Genomic DNA, 18,417 nt, shown 5'->3' with positions numbered 1-18,417 from the left:
CATATTAAGAAGCAGAGACATTACTTTGCCAACAAAGGTCTGTCTAGTCAAGGCTATGGTTTTTCCAGTAGTCATATACGGATGTGAGAGTTAGAATATAAAGAAAGCTGAGCACAGAATTGATGCTTTTGAACTGTGGTGTTGGAGAAGACTCTTGAGAGTCCCTTGGACTGCAAAGAGATCCAACCAGTCCATCCTAAAGGAGACCAGCCCTGGGTGTTCATTGGAAGGACTGATATTGAAGCTGAAACTTCAGTACTTTGGCCACCTGATGTGAAGAGCTGACTCATTTGAAAAGACCCTAATGCTGGGACAGATTGAGGGCAGGAGGAGAAGGGGACAACAGAGGCTGAGATGGTGAATGGCATCAGTGACTCAATGGACATGAGTTTGGGTGGGCTCCGTGGGTTGGTGTTGGACAGGCAGGCCTGGCATGCTGTGTTTCATGGGGTCGAAAAGAGTCGGACACAACTGAGTGATTGAACTGAGCTGAACTGAACTGAAGGTTGAATAATCTCACACTGCAAGAGTAATTACCTCATTGGTTTGTTGTGAGGATCAATTAAGATACTGCATTCCAAACATTCAATAATTATTTATAATTCCTGTGGTTGTTATTAACGTTCCAAACAAGGTTACTGTTACTGAAAAGGGTTGATGTTACTTAGAATTTACTTACATGTACCAAGGTCTGTACTAGTCATTTGTGTAAATACATTGCATACATTTCCCTTTTATAACCTGAACTCATTAATAACGTTAAGTTCAAATTTTAGAAGTATATTTTCTGATGAACTATTAAAACCCAATTATCACATAGATTTGTTAAAGATAAAAACAGTATTTATAAGACTTAAGGACTAGTTTCAAAGACTAGTTTGAAAAACTAGTAAAGTGGGGTTGGCTATTAGAAAGAGGTATGGGTAATGGTGGGCGTCCCAGGTGGCTCAGCAGTAAAGAATCTGCCTGCCAAGTGGGAGATGCAAGTTCGATCACTGAGTTGGGAAGATCCCCTGGAGAAGGAAATAGCAACGCACTCCAGTATTCTTGCCTGGAAAATTCCATAGACAGAAGAATCTGGTGGGCTATAGTCCGTGGGGTTGCAAAGAGTTGCACATGACTGATCAACTAACACTTTCATACCAAACCGAGATCAAAGTGTTGAAGTTAAAAAGCACTAAGAGGCCACATTTCATTTTGGATGGGCTTTGCACTCAAACAGAACTTTGGACCCTGACTGCCAATGACCTAGTTCTTGATTTGAAACAAGCTGTTTACTCTTTATAGGCCTCGGTTTATACGCACGTATAAAGGTACCACTTTCATTTGCTTGTTCTATGGATTAGATGAATTCATACACACTTTGTATAGCACAGGAGGCCTCCTACGTAGTAGGTTATTAACTGAAGACAGGTTGTTCCTGTCTTCTTTCATTCTCCAAGTAGGTTGGAAAGAAACTGTAAACTTACTCAGAAAGGGGCAGAAGATAAAAAGCATGTTTCAAATGCAAATGAAACACGGGAAGAATGGTAGGGGATAACAGGAGCTGACAGGGTTTTGAAATTAGTAATTTTGCCTAATGCTACTGGGAATGGTGTCTATTCATCCCATCTTCCTGCAGTGGCAATTCTTGTTGTAAGAATAATATTTAAAAGCAAGGGGACTAAAGCAGTGAGGGCTGTAGCTGTCCTGTCATGGTCATACTGCTCTTTCTAGATACATGTATAATTCATCCTCTATAGGAAATGCTGCAGAACTATATATGTGTGCTTATATATCACAGGTACACATATATAATGACCAAAGTAGGAAAAATAACTACATTGGAAATGAAGGTATAATTTATATTTTTTTCAAGATTATTATTTAAGATTCTCTGCCTAAAGGCATGAATATATGATAATACTAACTTTGACTGTCAGATATAAAATGTTAGAATGGAACAAGGAATTTAAAAAATTCTTTGAAAAATAAACACCTGTATTCAGAATGTAAGCATAAACAACACAATATTTACTACATTTTCTTTCACCCGTGAACAGTCAATCATATCATGAATGACATTTCATTGCAAGTACATCTGTCTTTTCTTAGATACTAAGCCAGTACCTGAAATCACTTCCTCTTGTTATTCTATACCTCATCCTTCTAAAGTCTCTTTTCCTGTGGGTGGTGCTACAGCCACAGTAACCCAGTTTACTTTGAGAAAACTGAGACTTCATAGATAATTTTTTCTCCTGCAAACCACAAACAATACTGTAGATCCTACCCTCTAAAATCTCTTAATTGAATGTATCCCCTATTCTCTAGTGGGTTTCCCAAGGTGGCGCTAGTGGTAAAGAACCCTTCTGTCAATGCAGGAGACATGACATGGGATTCCACCCCTGGGTTGGGAAGATACCCTGGAGAAGGGTACGGCGACTCACTCCAGTACTCTTGCCTGGAGAATCACATGGACAGCGCAGCCTGGTGGCTATGGTCCACAGGGATGCAGAGTCGGACATGACTGAAGCGACTTAGTACTCACACACAAACATTCTCTAGTGCTGCAAATGACTAATTTGGAGAATGAAGTGCGGTCTGCTGCTGCTGCTGCTAAGTCACTTCAGTCGTGTCCGACTCTGAGGCTCTCCCATCCCTGGGATTCTCCAGGCAAGAACACTGGAGTGGGTTGCCATTTTCTTCTCCAATGCATGAAAGTGAAAAGTGAAAGTGAAGTCGCTCAGTCTTGTCCGACTCTGTGCGACCCCATGGACTGTAGCCCACCAGGCTCCTCCATCCATAGGGTTTTCCCGGCAAGAGTACTGGAGTGGGGTGCCATTGCCTTCTCTGAAGTGTGGTCTAGGTAGCAGGTAAAGGAGAGCCTAACCTAGTCTTTGGGCTCCTACAGTCATTCTCTGCATCACTGATAGATTAATTTTTTAAATTAAAGCTGGATTTCCATAAATTCTGGGAAAAAAGACCTCAGAGTTGGATCTACGATGCAGCTACTTCTGAGCTATCCAATCATGTGCAAGGCACACAACCCCTCTGAGAGGTGAAATGCGGATACTATGCCCTCTACACTTACAGAATGTGATGAAGATTACTGTGTAAAGTACTTTACACAGGATCAGACATGTCATCAAATCTTAATAAATGTGTATGTCCTGCTTGTATGTTCTTCCTTAATACTTCAATGACATCAGCTCCTATTGAAAAATATCTAATATGGCTTTTCAGATCTGTGCTCAAGCAAATCAAGACCTCTTGCTATTTCTTTTCTCAAAACTACATCCCAACTGAATGGACTGGTATTTTGCCTGGATTGCTGCCTCCTTTATCATCACTGTGCGTGTTCTCAGACATATCTCTGACCCGCTGTGGACTACTTATCCTTTTGCCTCCCCGTTGCTATGTGTTTCTTCATCCATCTTCCAAGGCCTGCTCAATTGTCACATACATCATAAAAATGTTTTAGCTGTATCTAGCTTTCTTCTAACTGCCTATTTACATTTCTTGTTAACTTCTTATTGCATTTAAACTATATCATATTAAAGTATTTGGGGGGTAGAAAGGGGCCTAAATAATATACAAAGTATATAAGATCAACTGCTGCTGCTGCTGCTGCTAAGTCACTTCAGTTGTGTCCGACTCTGTGTGACCCCATAGACAGCAGCCCACCAGGCTCCCCCGTCCCTGGGATTCCCAGGCAAGAACACTGGAGTGGGTTGCCATTTCCTTCTCCAATGCATGAAAGTGAAAAGTGAAGGTGAAGTCGCTCAGTCGGGTCCGACCCTCAGCGACCTCATGGACTGCAGCCTACCAGGCTCCTCTGTCCATGGGATTTTCCAGGCAGAAGTACTGGAGTAGGGTGCCATTGCCTTCTCTGATAAGATCAACTACTGACTATTAAAACCCTATCACTTACCAGGTGCATAATTTTGGTAAATTATGCAAAATCTCTGTGCCTTTTCTCGTTTATAAGACAAAGTCTATAACAATAATCCCTCTTATGGCTCAGAACAGAATATAGGAACTATTTATGAAAAGCATTTTGAATAAATAATTAGTGCACTGAGTTTTCTTAATGAAGTCTCCACAGGGAACACTGGGGGAAAAAAACCTGAATAGTTGATGTATTGCTTAAAAATAATTAGGACTTTGTGGTCATTTAGTTACTAAGTTGTGTCTAGCTCTTGTGACCCCATGGAGTGTAGCCTGTCAGGGTCCTCTGTCCATGGGATTCTCCAGGCAAGAATATTGGAGTCGGTTGCCATTTCCATCTCCAGGGGATCTTCTTGACTTAGGAATTGAACCCAGGTCTCATGTATCGCAGGGTGATTATTTTCTGTGCAGAGATGAATGAGATTAAGCATATCCATCACTGGATACTAAAAACTACTTGGAAAATTAATGAAATTCTAATGAAGTAATTGACATTAAATTTCACATTATATTTTTTGGAAAAATAATGTTCATGTCTTTCAGGGCAATGACAAAAACTTGAAATACTTATCTTCTTTTTCTGTTGGTTGAAATTATCTATGATGACACCAATGAACAAGTTCAAAGTGAAGAATGACCCAAAGATGATGAAGATGACAAAATAAATATACATGTAGAGGCTGTATTCATAAATGGGCTGCTTGTCTACCTACGGAATTAACAAAAGTTAACGTATGTTGACAATAAATTCATCATTTTCTTTCTCACATGCTCTGACAAGGAAATTCAAATAGTGCAATCCTAGGTAAATGTGGTTTTACAGAAGCCATAGTGTTGTCAAAGTTCAACATAATCATTCTTAAACATTTACTCAATACTAAATATAATTTTCAAATAACTACAAAGGGCTTATCCACTTTCTTGGATTATAGGACAATGTAGTAAGTAAATTACAATCCATGTTATTTATTTCCAGAAAAAACAGTAAAAGAGATGACATCATATTTATATAAATTTTTCCTTTTTAAATTTGATTATAGAAATATCTTCACTAATATTATCACTTTTGTGATAATATAAACTAGTCAGTAGTTTTCAAAATTCCTTAGTGTGAGACTTATTTCACATTAACTCTTCCAAGGCACTTTAAAATATAAAAGCAGTAAGACTGATAAATAAAACATGTTATTTCATTTTTATTTTGATAAATATTTACTGAACACATTACTGCCAGGATGAACTAAGTTCTCTATTTACATTTTCTAGCTGGATCCAGAGAATAGCCCCATGAGGTAGTGGTGAATTATTTTCTTTTTATGGATCAATAAACAGGCTCAGAGAGATAAAGTGGCTCGCTGCAAGTCAGATGCAAGCTTGTCTGATACAGTAGAGTCACAGAATTTAAGTCAAGCTCTGTTTCCAAATGCCACACAGGTAACTGAGGCAACTACCAGGTGGATTTTCTTCAGTGAGCATGCCCGTAGCAAGAGCTTCTTGGAGCTGCTGTTTGGAAACAGCCTAACTCAACAAAGAAGCTTTTCAAAACTGTAGAGTTCAGTGTTATGTTTACCAATACTTACGTTAACAGAATCAACTGCTGCATACATAATATCCATCCATCCCTTAAATGTTGCCTGTAAATATAACATTGATAGACTCTGAATGTAAAGCTCATAGTCTAAAATAGCCATAAATGAGTAAGTGTATTTAATATTACAACTTTTAAGTAATATTAAGTGAGTGAACTATACAGTCGTCCCTTGGTACATGCAGGGGGGACTGGTTCCAGGGCAGTCCCTGAAAATACCAAAATCTGCCCATGCTCAAGCCCTTGCATCATGCAGATGCAAAGCCATGGATAAAGAGAGCCCATTATATTTCAAGATATCAACTTAACATAAAGATGCTGTGTCAAGAAGAAAAAGAGGGGGGGCACATTGCCAAGTCACGTTCTAAATCTCAGTCCTAGTGGAGGAGGAAACGGCAACCCACTCCAGTGTTCTTGCCTGGAGAATCCCAGGGATGGGGGAGCCTAGTAGGCTGCTGTCTATGGGGTTACACAGAGTTGGACATGACTGAAGCAACTTAGCAGCAGCAGTGAATTTCCAGGTTGTTAGAATTGCCTGTGAGTTTTGTACCTGAACTTTTATTTTTCCAGAGGGGGCAGAGAGTTTTACAACTAAGGAAAGAAGCAATTTTTCTCCATATCTTAAGGACTTTCTGTACCAGTGGCAAGTCCTTCTGATTTCCTTGTAGTGTGAAAGCAGTAGTCCAAAAAATGACTATTCATTTTTGGAGCAATTCAGAAGGCACAATGGCAGGGGGTCAGGTGACTCTGAAAAGGTGATTATGGATTAATCACCTGTACAGCAGTGCAATAGAGCCCATGCTTCTTAACTCATGTTTATAGGCACATGTTCTACGAAAGACCACTTCTGTTTTTTTGTCACACAGTACTTTATCTTTAATTTTTAGTTAATAGCTACATGATAATGACAGCTCCTCCATCCAACGTGCACTCAAATATCAAGCATTCATAAAACGAGTCACTTACCACTTGAAGTAGAGACAGGTAACCAAGTCCAACATTATCAAAGTTCACTTTTAGGTTTTTCCATCGCACGTTTTGACTGACATTCATAAGCGCAAGACAGGCAGAACGGTTTTCCACTTCACTTGTAGGAAAACGTAATCCATTTGTGGTGTTAATACACTCATAAAACTTGCCAGCAAACAAATTTACTCCCATGATGCTAAATATCAGCCAGAATATGAGACACACAAGTAGCACATTCATGATAGAAGGAATTGCACCGATGAGTGCATTCACAACCACCTAGCATTCAAAAGAAAGAAAAGAAGGGTTAGGACCAGTAAGAATGTTAAGTAGGCAACATTAATGAAACATTATGCAGAATTTAAAAAGTTAGAAGAGCTACCCTTACATGTTTAAGACATAAGACTTACTGAATGCCTACTATACGCTCAGCCGTGTGCTAAGCAGGACAAAATGAGACAGGAGCCCCGTGCTCAATGAGTTTACAAAAATACATGAGGATCACACAGTGAAACTATTAGCAACAATACGAAACAATTTACCAAGATTAAATGACAGTTCAAATAAATTAAATAAATAAAAGAATAAACCAAAAACCTGATGTATGTAAGGTGAAGTCATAAAATCTGCATGCTCTAGAAAAGAAAGAAATTTATAAATATAAATGATTAAATAAACAAAATGTACATTTAAAGGTTCATAGTCCTAGAATTACCAGTGCTAAAATTCTTCCATGTAAACCATTACTATGTATAAACTGGAATTAAGACTAGGAATCTTTTTGTGGTTTGAACTCCTTAGATTTAATTGGTTCTGCTAGTTATGTGATGGGGCTTCCCAGGTGGTACTAGTGGTAAAGAACCTGTCTGCCAATGCAGGAGACATAAGAAACTCAGGTTCGATCCCTGAGTTGGGAAGATCCCCTGGAGGAGGGCATGGCACCCCACTCCTGTATTCTTGCCTGGAGAATTCCATGGATAGATGAACCTGGTGGGCTACAGTCCATAGGGTCGCAGAGAGTTGGACACGACTGAAATGACTTAGCATGCATGGACACTAGTTATGTGATGCATAAATATCTTTAAGACTTTAGGATCCCTGTTTCCTCTTCTGCAGAATGAGAGCAATCTTTTCAAATTAATTATTCTAACTTTGAAAAGAACTTTACACATAAGCCTTGGCTAAATACAGATAGAGCTAGTCTCAGCTAACACAAAAATGCAATACAGTTTATCTTTCATGCTCCCTTTATTTCTGCTTTTCAGCCATTTCTACTACTACCTTTCACCAATGCCTCTTCCTACTGCATGGCAACTACTGTAACATTTATCACTCTCCAGATTTTCTTAATTACCTCATCTTTCCAAACTTACTATCTTCTTAAACTTTACCCTGAATTTGGGGATAAATGCATTAAAGACTAACTTGATAAGTAAAAAGCATATGTTCCCTCTTTTTTTATAATATGTTGAGCAGGCTCTCAAGACGTTTCCAAAAGGGAAGACATTAAGGATCCCTGATTACTTTTGAGATTGTCTAGAGCAGGAGTTGGCAAATATTGTCTTCAATGTTTTTAGGCTTTGCAGGTTATATGATCTCTGTTGTCACTATTCCATTCTGCCATTGTAGCAACAGACCATACATAAACCAATGGGTGTGGCTATGATCCAGTGGGGCTTCCCAGGTGGCTCAGTGGTAACGAATCTGCCTGCCAATGCAGGAGTCACAGTGTTGATCCCTGGGTTCAGAAGATCCCTTGGGGAAGGAAATGGCAACCCACTCCAATATTGTTGCCTGGAAAAACCCCATAGACAGAGGAGCCTGGTGGGCTACAGTCCACGGGGTCATACAAAGAGTCAGACACAACTTAGTGACTGAAGAACGCAATGTGATCCAAAGAAACTTCCTTTATAAAACAGGCATCCAGCTTGTGGGCTTTGGTTGTTGACTCTTGACCCAGAACTACAGTTACTACCCTGCAATTTCTGGACCTGTAGAGGTTCCATGGGGGCATGAGATTATATGAAAATATTATGGGCATGCTTTGTTTATGGAGATGATTTATACTTTCACAAGAGTTTTATAGTGTACATCACCCTCAAAAGGGTTAGGAAGAACAGGATTAGAGAGTTCAAAGTGGTCAGCTATGATTCAAACCTGCATTTTCACCCTCATTTCCTTTATCCTCCCACTATGCTTATCACCTAGGCGTGCTGATCCTTCTAGTCGCTGCTCAAACACACCTTGCCTATGCAACTCTGTCCTTCTCTACCGAGTTGCACCTCTGCCTGAAATGCCCACCTGCCTGTGAGCTAGGGTCCATTCTTTCAGTCATGGCTCCAAGGTCACCTCCTTATGAAGCCCCTCCAAGGTCCCCCCAGGCAGCCACTTTCATCTTCACTCCCGTAGCACTGGGTGCCTACTGTTTACAGCAGAAGCCACAGAATAACTAATATTCCCCTGTCTAGCTCTCCATGGACACTGTCCTGACTCACTCCTGGAGGGCTGGGGTCTATTTACCATTGTACTTCTTTTATAGAACAAAATTTGACTCATAGTTGGTGTTGAAAATGTTTGCTGAAAGAATGTGCGTTATGATGGGTCTCTGAGGGAGATGGATATATGTTGTTCTAATGAGAAGCCATTTGGAGAAGTCAGTAAGTTCAAGAACCTCAAGTCTTTTCAAAGGAAGCTAACTATAAAATGTCTCCAATCATATTCTTAAAAATGACCCTGCATTGTGAAGAAAAGTCCCTTTTTTTGCCTGGCTAATAAACATAACTAAATAGATACATTTGTCACTCCAAATGCATTAAAACATTCTCCTTCATCCTATTCAGCTGTATTACAGATAAAGAACAAAGAACAGGGTAAAATAATGGAGTGACTTAATCACTGAGGGAAGTAGTCTTGTTGGTCAAAGTATATTCCTTGATCATGAAAATGTCATAAGTGCTCCGCTTGAGTCCAAGGATCAGTGAGAAGTTCTGATGGCAACATTCTATATACTAATGTTCAAAGAGCAAAATTAATGTCAATTCCAATATTACCTTTGTGTATAAAATGAAACGTAATTTTTCAGTTCTTACATGAAAACAGGAATTGACTTTTACTTATGAAATTTTTTTTGTATAATCATGATCTCTCATATACATTGGAACAATATGCAGTGGATACACTAACTGGTTGAGGTAATAGTCTTAATTGGTTAGTAAGAATAACAATGAAGATCTGCTGGACTAAAAGACGTCTACCATTCCCCAGAGGCTTCAGATTTCTGAGCCCCACTCCAGAGTTTATCATTCAGCAGATCTAGGGTGCAATCAGGAATTTGCATTTCTACTAAGTTTTCAAATGATGCTGACTACATTTAGAGAAGCAGCAAGCTAGATTAATCTGCATGTTAAATTGTTCAGAGACTACAGAGAGGCAGTCAGATAAATATGTATGATGCAATATAATAAGGATTTTATGTGTTTGAACACATAGGAAGGATGCCCAGTTATACCTGGACAGATAAGGCACATTTAAATTTAGGTCTAAAGGATAAGTAGGAATTTGCTATATTGATGAGTTAGAGTTGAGACAGGGGAGGGAGAAGCATTCCCAGCCAAGAGAATGGAGGCATGAGAAAGCAGGAACCTATCTGGAAAAGAAGAAATTTGAGGGGAGTAGCAACAAATGAGGACATGGACTCATTAGAGAAAATAAAGTCACTGTCCTCTTATCCTCTATGTATTTTATGAAGAAGTTGCTGGTTTAATATAGCCCTAAAGCTAGGTTTCTGGTAGTCATTATTTATCTCACCTGGTTTGTTTCTGAAAAATGAATCAGTTGTCAGGCACTATACAGACTAGTGCAAATTAACTCAGAGCTTCCATTTTCTCAAATATAATTTGGAGATATTTCCATTTTTATTGAACCATATATTTCAAGAATGAAATTTAAAGTGATGCCTGATGCTATTTCTCTGTCTTTTCTTATGCTTCCTACCCAGAGTGACTCCTTAAAAAAATATTATTTAAGCACTTGATACAGGCAAGTTCTTCATGACTTGTATTTGAGAGATGCTGTCAGGACTAATAGTGTCCCCTTCATTTGCATTTCCTACCATAGGAAAGATTTTCATTTAGGAAGGGAAAAGTAACTTATTTGAATCACTGCCTAACAATATAATATGAAGGAGGCATTACTATATTTCACGTACTCTTTGTTAAACAATATGCACTGAAATGTGTGTATATGCACATGTATACACACTTATTTACATAAACAGATCATACATATGTATATATATGCACGTGTATAAACAGTCCATAATTCCTAATTACCCATTTTTCATATTTCATACTCTATTAAGAAATATGAATATATTAGAAAGTTTAGTATTTACTTACCCTCATTCCTTCAAATCTAGATAAAGCTCGCAGAGGTCTTAAAGCTCTAAGTGTCCGAAGGGATTTAATGGGACCAAGATCTGAGTAGCCAAGAGTGTTTGCAACTAATGTAACCAAAGAAACCTACAAAAAAGAAAATTTTCATTAATCAAAAATTTCATTTAATCATTTCAATTAAATAATAAAGCATGATGAGAACAAGTCAATTTTAAAGATCACTAAGAGCAACCAACAAAGGTCCATCTAGTCAAGGCTATGGTTTTTCCAGTAGTCATGTATGGATGTGAGAGCTGGACTCTAAAGAAAGCTGAGTGCCAAAGAATTGATGCTTTTGAACTGTGGTGTTGAAGAAGACTCTTGGGAGTCCCTTGGACTGCAAGGAGATCCAAACAGTCCATCCTAAAGGAGATCAGTCCTGAATGTTCATTGGAAGGACTGATGCTGAAGCTGAAACTCCAATACTTTGGCCACCTGATACGAAGCACTAACTCATCGGAAAAGACCCTGATGCTTGGAAAGACTGAGGGCAGGAGGAGAAGGGGACAACAGAGGATGAGATGGTTGGATGGCATCATCAACTCAATGGACATGAGTTTGAGTAAATCCCGGGAGTTGGTGATGGACAGGGAGGCCTGGCATGCTGCAGTCCATGGGGTCGCAAAGAATCAGACATGACTGAGCAATTGAACTGAACTGAAGAGCAACTCGACAAGAACAACATGATTTATATATAAAGTTATCTACTAATTGTCTAAAAATTGGTTAAAATAGATGCCTTTTTAAGGAAATAGATTTAAAGGAAAGTTAACCAGAAAAAAAGAAATAGTAGAAGGAAAGTAAGTTATTTCTTATATCTGAATAATAAAATCACATATGCTTTTCATACTTTTGTAGGTTTTTTACTTGCTTATTAATTCTGAACATTTAATTAAAGCAACTATCAAAATTTCAATTGGAATAAAGTCCAGGGTATTTTCTTGGGCTCTAAAATCACTGCAGACGATGACTGCAGCCATGAAATTAAAAGATGCTTGCTCCTTGGAAGAAAAGCTATGACCAACCTAGACAGCATATTAAAAAGCAGAGACATCACTTTGCAGACAAAGGTCTGTATAGTCAAAGCTATGGTTTTTCCAGTAGTTTTGTACAGTTGTAAGAGTTGGACCATAAAGAGGACTGAGTGCAGAAGAACTAATGCTTTCAAATTGTGGTGCTTAAGAATACTTTTGAGAGTCACTTGGACAGCAAGATCAAACTAGTCAATCCTAAAGAAAATCAACCCTGAATATTCATTGAAAGTACTGTTGCTGAAACTGAAGCTCCAATACTTTGGTCACCTGATGTGAAGAGTCAACTAACTGGAAAAGACCCTAATGCTGGGAAAGACTGACGGCAAAAGCAGAAGGGGGTGACAGAGGATGAGATGCTTAGATAGCATCACCAACTCAAGGGACATGAGTTTGAGCAAACTCTGGGAAATAATGGAGGACAGAGGAGCTTGACATGCTACAGTCTATGGGGTCACAAAGAGACACGACTTAGTGACTGAACAAAAATAATGAACTGTGTGATTCTAAAGCAAAGTCCAAAGAGTGTGGCATTCACTCAGCCAAATTTATGTCCTAGTATAGACCTTATTCAGAGAAGGCAATGGCAACCCGCTCCAGTACTCTTGCCTGAAAAATCCCATGGACGGAGGAGCCTGGTAGGCTGCAGTCCATGGGGTCACTAAGAGTAGGACATGACTGAACGACTTCACTTTCACTTTTCACTTTCATGCATTGGAGAAGGAAATGGCAACCCACTCCAGTGTTCTTGCCTGGAGAATCCCAGGGATGGGGGAGCCTGATGGGCTGCCGTCTATGGGGTCGCACAGAGTTGGACATGACTGAAGTGACTTAGCAGTAGCAGTACTAGTGCTAGATAGACAAATTTCTGTTTTTGAGATAATAAAAAAAAAAATCTCAACTCCTCCCCTAAATCCACATGCCTAGATGTGTATGAATATTGTGAATATTGGGTAAAGTTTTGCTCTGTTGCATTATTAAGACATTTTGTAAACATACACATATATATTATATATATGTGTATATAATTTATTTAGCTTTTTGCAAAATATTTTAAAAATTCAAATTGAAGCTATATAACTTTTCTGAATTCTGCATATTACATACTCCAAAATATTGAGAATCACACTTCATATTTTCAAAATACAAACAAATTCCATTATTAAATAGCCATATCCCTTTATTAACTAAAAATAAATTCAACTCTGCTTGTAAACTTTTTTTCTTAAACTGAGAGATGAAAAGAGTAAAGTTTGGGATAATATTTTAAGAAGTTTGTGAAGATTTTAAATATTTTATAATAATTTTTAGAAGACTCAATCATAATTACAGGTTAAGAGAAAAGATCTAAATTCTTTCTGTTCTTATTTTGGCTAGCCTTTCTTTAAAACTATTATATTGCAAAAGTATTCATCTTACCATTCATTTTTCTAGGCAGTAACTATGTAACATATATATTAAAAGGGTGAATGAAAAAAATCAAATATGAAATTATTAGTATAAGTATCAAAAATCAAATTTCTCATAGAGGAAGTCTGAGAGAACACAGGAGATTATAAGGTATAGCTATGCCTTGGGAAAAACTGTTTCTTGCATATCACGTATCTAAATATGATTAATACACAACATTAGTGAGATTTTTCAGAGCTCTTATTATTAAGAATAAACCCTCTTTAAAATTTACTCAAAAGTACCTACATCGACAATTAAGAAATCCAGCCAACACCAGGCATTGGTGAAATAGGTTTTGTAACCATATGCTACCCATTTTAGAAGCATTTCTAGAATGAAGATATACGTGAATATCTTGTCAGCATACTCCAGGATTATCTTAATGTTCTTTTTCTTTTCAATATATATATCTTCAAAAGCCTGTGAAAATAACATTTGAATTTAAATTCAGTACAACTTAAAGCTTATGATTCAAGACCAAAACAGGAACTGAAATTCTGATAAAGAGATCACTGACATATTATGCTATTACGGGGCTGCTGGCCTTCTTCTGGTTTACAGTTACAGTGGAGCACATGTGCTTCGCAGGTGGCGCTAGTGGCAAAGGGAGAAAAAGAAAGAGTCTGTTGCTAAGTTTCCTACTATGCAATCCCATGGTCTGCAGCCCTCGGTCCATGGGATTCTCCAGTCAAGAATACTGGAGTGGGTTGCCATTTTCTCCTCCAGATCTTCCAATCCAGGGAATCAAACCTGGGTTCCTGCATCTCCTGTATTGCAGGCGGATTTTTTTTTTTTTTTTTACCACTAAGTCACCAATCTGCCTGCCAATGCAGGTAGACGTAAGAGATACCAGTTTGACCCCTGGGTTGGGAAGATCCTGCATCCTGCAGGATTGAGAGACCTATCCCATTCTCATCCACTCCAGTATTTTTGCCTGGAGAATCTCATGGACAGAGGAGCCTTGCCACAGGCCACAGGGCTGTTAAGAGTCAGTCATAACTGAAGTGACTTAGCACACAAGCACACATGCAGGGGTAACACTCAGTTCTCATCAATACAGGTGGCTGGTCACCGGAGGTCAAGAGAAATAGGGTGCAGAAAAATGCAATTGCTATAGTCCTATAAAAGAACCATGATCTCTGACTCTTTCAGTGATTTCCACTATCTGACACCCCTAAACGCTCCTGCAAACTAGTAAGTCCTAATAATTTAAGACATGATTCCAGGGTCAGCCCCTCCTATAAATCTCTCTCACCCTGCACTCTTCTTCAAGCCAGCAGTAGGATTTAGAGCCTCTCCTTCAGCTCTTATGTGCTTATGAATTCTCAGTACCTAGCTCTATGTCAAGAACACAGCAGGAAAGGTTTGTAAAATCAAGTGCTGTAGCTTAACAGGGCTATAGAGCACAGAAGATGGTTTCTTTCTTTGAATTTTTCACCAACCCTTTATCATTCATTAAAAGCTTCAGCTCTACTAATATCTGTTATATTCATTCCATCAATGTGACACCTTTTGATCCTTCCCAAGAACTTTCAGTGAGTGGTAGATGATGATACTGTGGTTACAGCCACAAAGTCCTTGAGAAATAGTTTGAAAGGACTTAAGAACTGAGTTAACTGAAGCCACTGAAAATGACTGCTGACCTAGACAGGTCTAAAGGATTAGAATTTTCTCTTTCAAGTTTAAACAATATTCACCTTGTTAGAGAAAATTAAAGCAAAAGGACCTTTATCTTTAGTGGTTAACAGTGGTCTACTTGTCCACAGTTATGGACTTGTGCCATTCTTATTCTTCTTATTCCAAGTTTTTCTATTGATACTTTAAAAATAATCCTTAGCACTTTTTACAAAAGTTTATTGTCAATATTGAGGAAAACACAGACGTTGGGATATAGAGAATGGGCAGACCTACTAAGATGTTGAGAGAAGGTTCCAGCAGTTGGCAGAGTTTCTGAATGACAGTGGAACTGAAATGCAAGAATTAAAGTCAAGCCCTCAGGACTTTCTTGCTTCCCTTCTCTAAGTCAAGAAAAAGCTCAGGGAGCCTCTAACTCTCCCAGATCCTTTTCAAATCTCATAGAAAGTGTTAGCACATGTATAAGAATGAGAGACCTATCCCATTCTCATACTAAAACTACAGTATTTTCTTTTAAGCAAGATGCTTCCTAAATTGACACTGTCTATCTTTTTCACAGTATCTCTGATCACCACCCACCTCTCTGGATTTGCTCTTCCTCCCACAACACTTTCTACAGTTTGACAACTTTCAATTTCCTAAATGTCTCATGCTATTTCATGCTTCATTCCCCTCAGGCCACCTTCCTGGCTGGAAAATTCCTATTCATCTTTCTGGATTTTGCAAAACATCATCTACCTTTCTGAATTCCCAAGCAGATGACTCTTCTTGCTCCAGAGCTTAAACGTGCATGTACTTCACTTACAAACATATCCCAGTTCTGTACCACTCGTGCCTCTTACTTCCCTAAAGCTCTCTGATCTCCTTGAGAAAAGTCTGTGGGTCTTAAACATCATTGCATTCCAGGAGGAAGAATAATGCCTGGCATGTAGTAAGTATTTACTAAGGTAACTAACATGTTGTCCTTTACTGATCAGAGGGATTAATTTTTAAGTAAAAAAAAAAAAATGCCACAATATAGTTAACTTCCAACACATTTATTAAAAATAATGGCCATCCATTTAAGCATTAGGTGTCAGATCACTTACCAGAGCACCACTGCTGAGCAAGATCATGAGAACAATGAAGCTTTCAAACCAACTGTGCTCAACTATCCTGAAGCAGGTTTTCCTGATGTTCCACCAGATTTTTCCTTTCCCTGATTCTATGTTAACTTGGCAGCATGGGAACCTCTGTACGCAACCTGGCAAGAAAGACATGCATGTAAAATCTGGATATTCAGAATAAATAAAATACTTAAGAAATATTATTTAATGCAAAGTGCTCCCTATGATAATTCCTCAACCAAATAATTTCAAGCACATCTGAAGCTTCAAATAATTTTAACTTGAGTGTTGCTTTTTCTTATCTCCTAAATCTCCATGGCGTTTTCTTAATATTTGTCAGTAATTTCTAACTTGGATATATTTGTGTTTTCTATATTTCTCTAGTTCCTCATCAACATCTTCTACAGTATTTAAACCACATACTGTTATTTATTATTGCAGCCCTAATACAATCCTAATCCTGATACACAATGAGCAGTAAATAATGATTGGTGAATCAATATAAATCTCAAGATAATATTGCATTTCATGACCTTCTTGATGTGAATTTAGTCTACAATCTGGTGCTGCTTCAACTCCTCTATAAAAAAGCACTTTTGAGAAACAGCATTCTAAGTAATATTTTAAAAATTAGTGGAAGGACCTATACATTCAGTTCAAAAGAAAGAGATCTTGATTATAAGATGCAGATAAAACTTTCAAATAATGTAGGTTAAAAACCAATTTGACTTTGGAATCACAGATGTAAAACATACTTCTATAAAAAAAAAACAGGAATTTTTAAAGTTGTCTAGGTTTATTCATTCACATCCTTATCAAACATTTATTTAGCAAGCATTTTACTCAGCTGTGTACATAGTTTCTTCTTCTTATGGAATCTACTTTTGGCTTTTAGCTAGGCAGCTAGATATAGAAATAAATGGCCACAATAGGATAAAGCAACTAAAAGGACAGATATGCCGGGGTTATTTTTGGTAGCATGGAAGACATTCACCTAAGCTGGCTTAATTTGTTAAAAAAGTAAGGTCAGAGGAGGTTTTCTGGAAGAGGTGTATTAAATCAAATTGTTAGTCAAGAAGAGTTTGGGTGGAATTCCAGCCAAGAGACAGCAAAATGTGTACAGAGATTATTTCAGAACTGTGATGTATTTCAGAACTGTGATGAAAGCAAAGTGTACACAAGAGGCACGGATGAGAGATGAGGCAGAGAAATTGGTCAGATTATAGAAATATTTTCCCCCACCTTAAGTAGTTTGGTGTATATCCTATATTCTGATGATGGGTAAGTGAAGGGTTGTAGGTAGAGAATTACATAGGAAGATCATAATTTAAATAGACATCTCCAACAACTGTGGAGGATAAGTTGGAAGAGAAGAAAAAAGAGGGATGGGAAGGTACAAAGAAAAACCCAGACTAGAAAACCATTTAGGGTGCTGGTTCAGTATCCTCAACAAGAAAAATAGATTAGGGTAGCTTTTGTTAGGAACTAGAGCAGTAACAGAGTCAAGACATATTTGGTATAATCAGTGGATTTGCTGACTGACTGGATATGGGATGTAAGAAGAAGGGAGAAGCCCAGACAATTGTGAGGATGTCAGCAATGAATGAAGACCACAGAAGCAGGAGCTGCTTGGGGTGGTAATAAGTCTGAGATGCCGGTGAAATCTCGAAGCACAGAGGTCCTGTAGATATTTGAAGGTGTGAATCTGTGAAGTTTAAAGGAAAAGTCTGGGCTGGAAAAGAATGTGAAGGAATAATTAGCATGTATGTGTCAGCTGAGATCAGGATAGTTGTTAAGGCCACACAAAAAAAGTATTTAGGGTAAGAGAGAAAAGGGGCAAGTCTGGAACATTCTGGAACAGCTATATTAAGAGAATTCAAAGGTATGCTGGAACTAACTCACATTGGTCTTGACAACTTATTGTTAAATTGTCAGGAAAATTTTGCTAGCCTGTTGTTAAATGCAGCTGTTATCAAAAATTAAAGTGTATAAACCTAAAAGTATAACTTTAGAAAAGGTAATAAGTACTAAAAACATACTACTCTAATAATTTTACTACAATTTACAATTGGTGAAAAGCAGAGACATTACTTTGCCAACAAAGGTCCATCTAGTCAAGGCTATGATTTTTCCAGTGGTCATGTATGGATGTGAAAGTTGAACTGTGAAGAAAGCTGAGCACCGAAGAATTGATGCTTTTGAACTGTGGTGTTGGAGAAGACTCTTGAGAGTCCCTTGGACTGCAAGGAGATCCAACCAGTCCATTCTGAAGGAGA

At 38.2% G+C, this 18,417-nt stretch overlaps 1 protein-coding gene across 1 annotated transcript in view; it reads right to left on the bottom strand.

Moving 5' to 3' along the window:
• The window catches only part of SCN9A (sodium channel, voltage-gated, type IX, alpha subunit), a 166,177-nt gene that overhangs the window by 11,348 nt on the left and 136,412 nt on the right, over positions 1–18,417 (bottom strand). The window contains exons 19-24 of the mRNA XM_010858941.1: positions 16,124–16,278; positions 13,647–13,820; positions 10,882–11,004; positions 6,482–6,763; positions 5,508–5,561; positions 4,499–4,636 (exon numbers count right to left, since the gene is read on the bottom strand). Coding sequence (XP_010857243.1) covers positions 4,499–4,636; positions 5,508–5,561; positions 6,482–6,763; positions 10,882–11,004; positions 13,647–13,820; positions 16,124–16,278 — 926 coding nt within the window. The remainder of the gene's footprint in view (positions 1–4,498; positions 4,637–5,507; positions 5,562–6,481; positions 6,764–10,881; positions 11,005–13,646; positions 13,821–16,123; positions 16,279–18,417) is intronic.

Source organism: Bison bison, unplaced genomic scaffold (assembly GCF_000754665.1).
Source record: "Bison bison bison isolate TAMUID 2011002044 unplaced genomic scaffold, Bison_UMD1.0 scf7180017864452, whole genome shotgun sequence".
NCBI classification, from domain to species: domain Eukaryota; kingdom Metazoa; phylum Chordata; class Mammalia; order Artiodactyla; family Bovidae; genus Bison; species Bison bison.
Note: the sequence above shows the minus strand (reverse complement) of the source record. Positions and strands in the feature narration are given on the sequence as shown.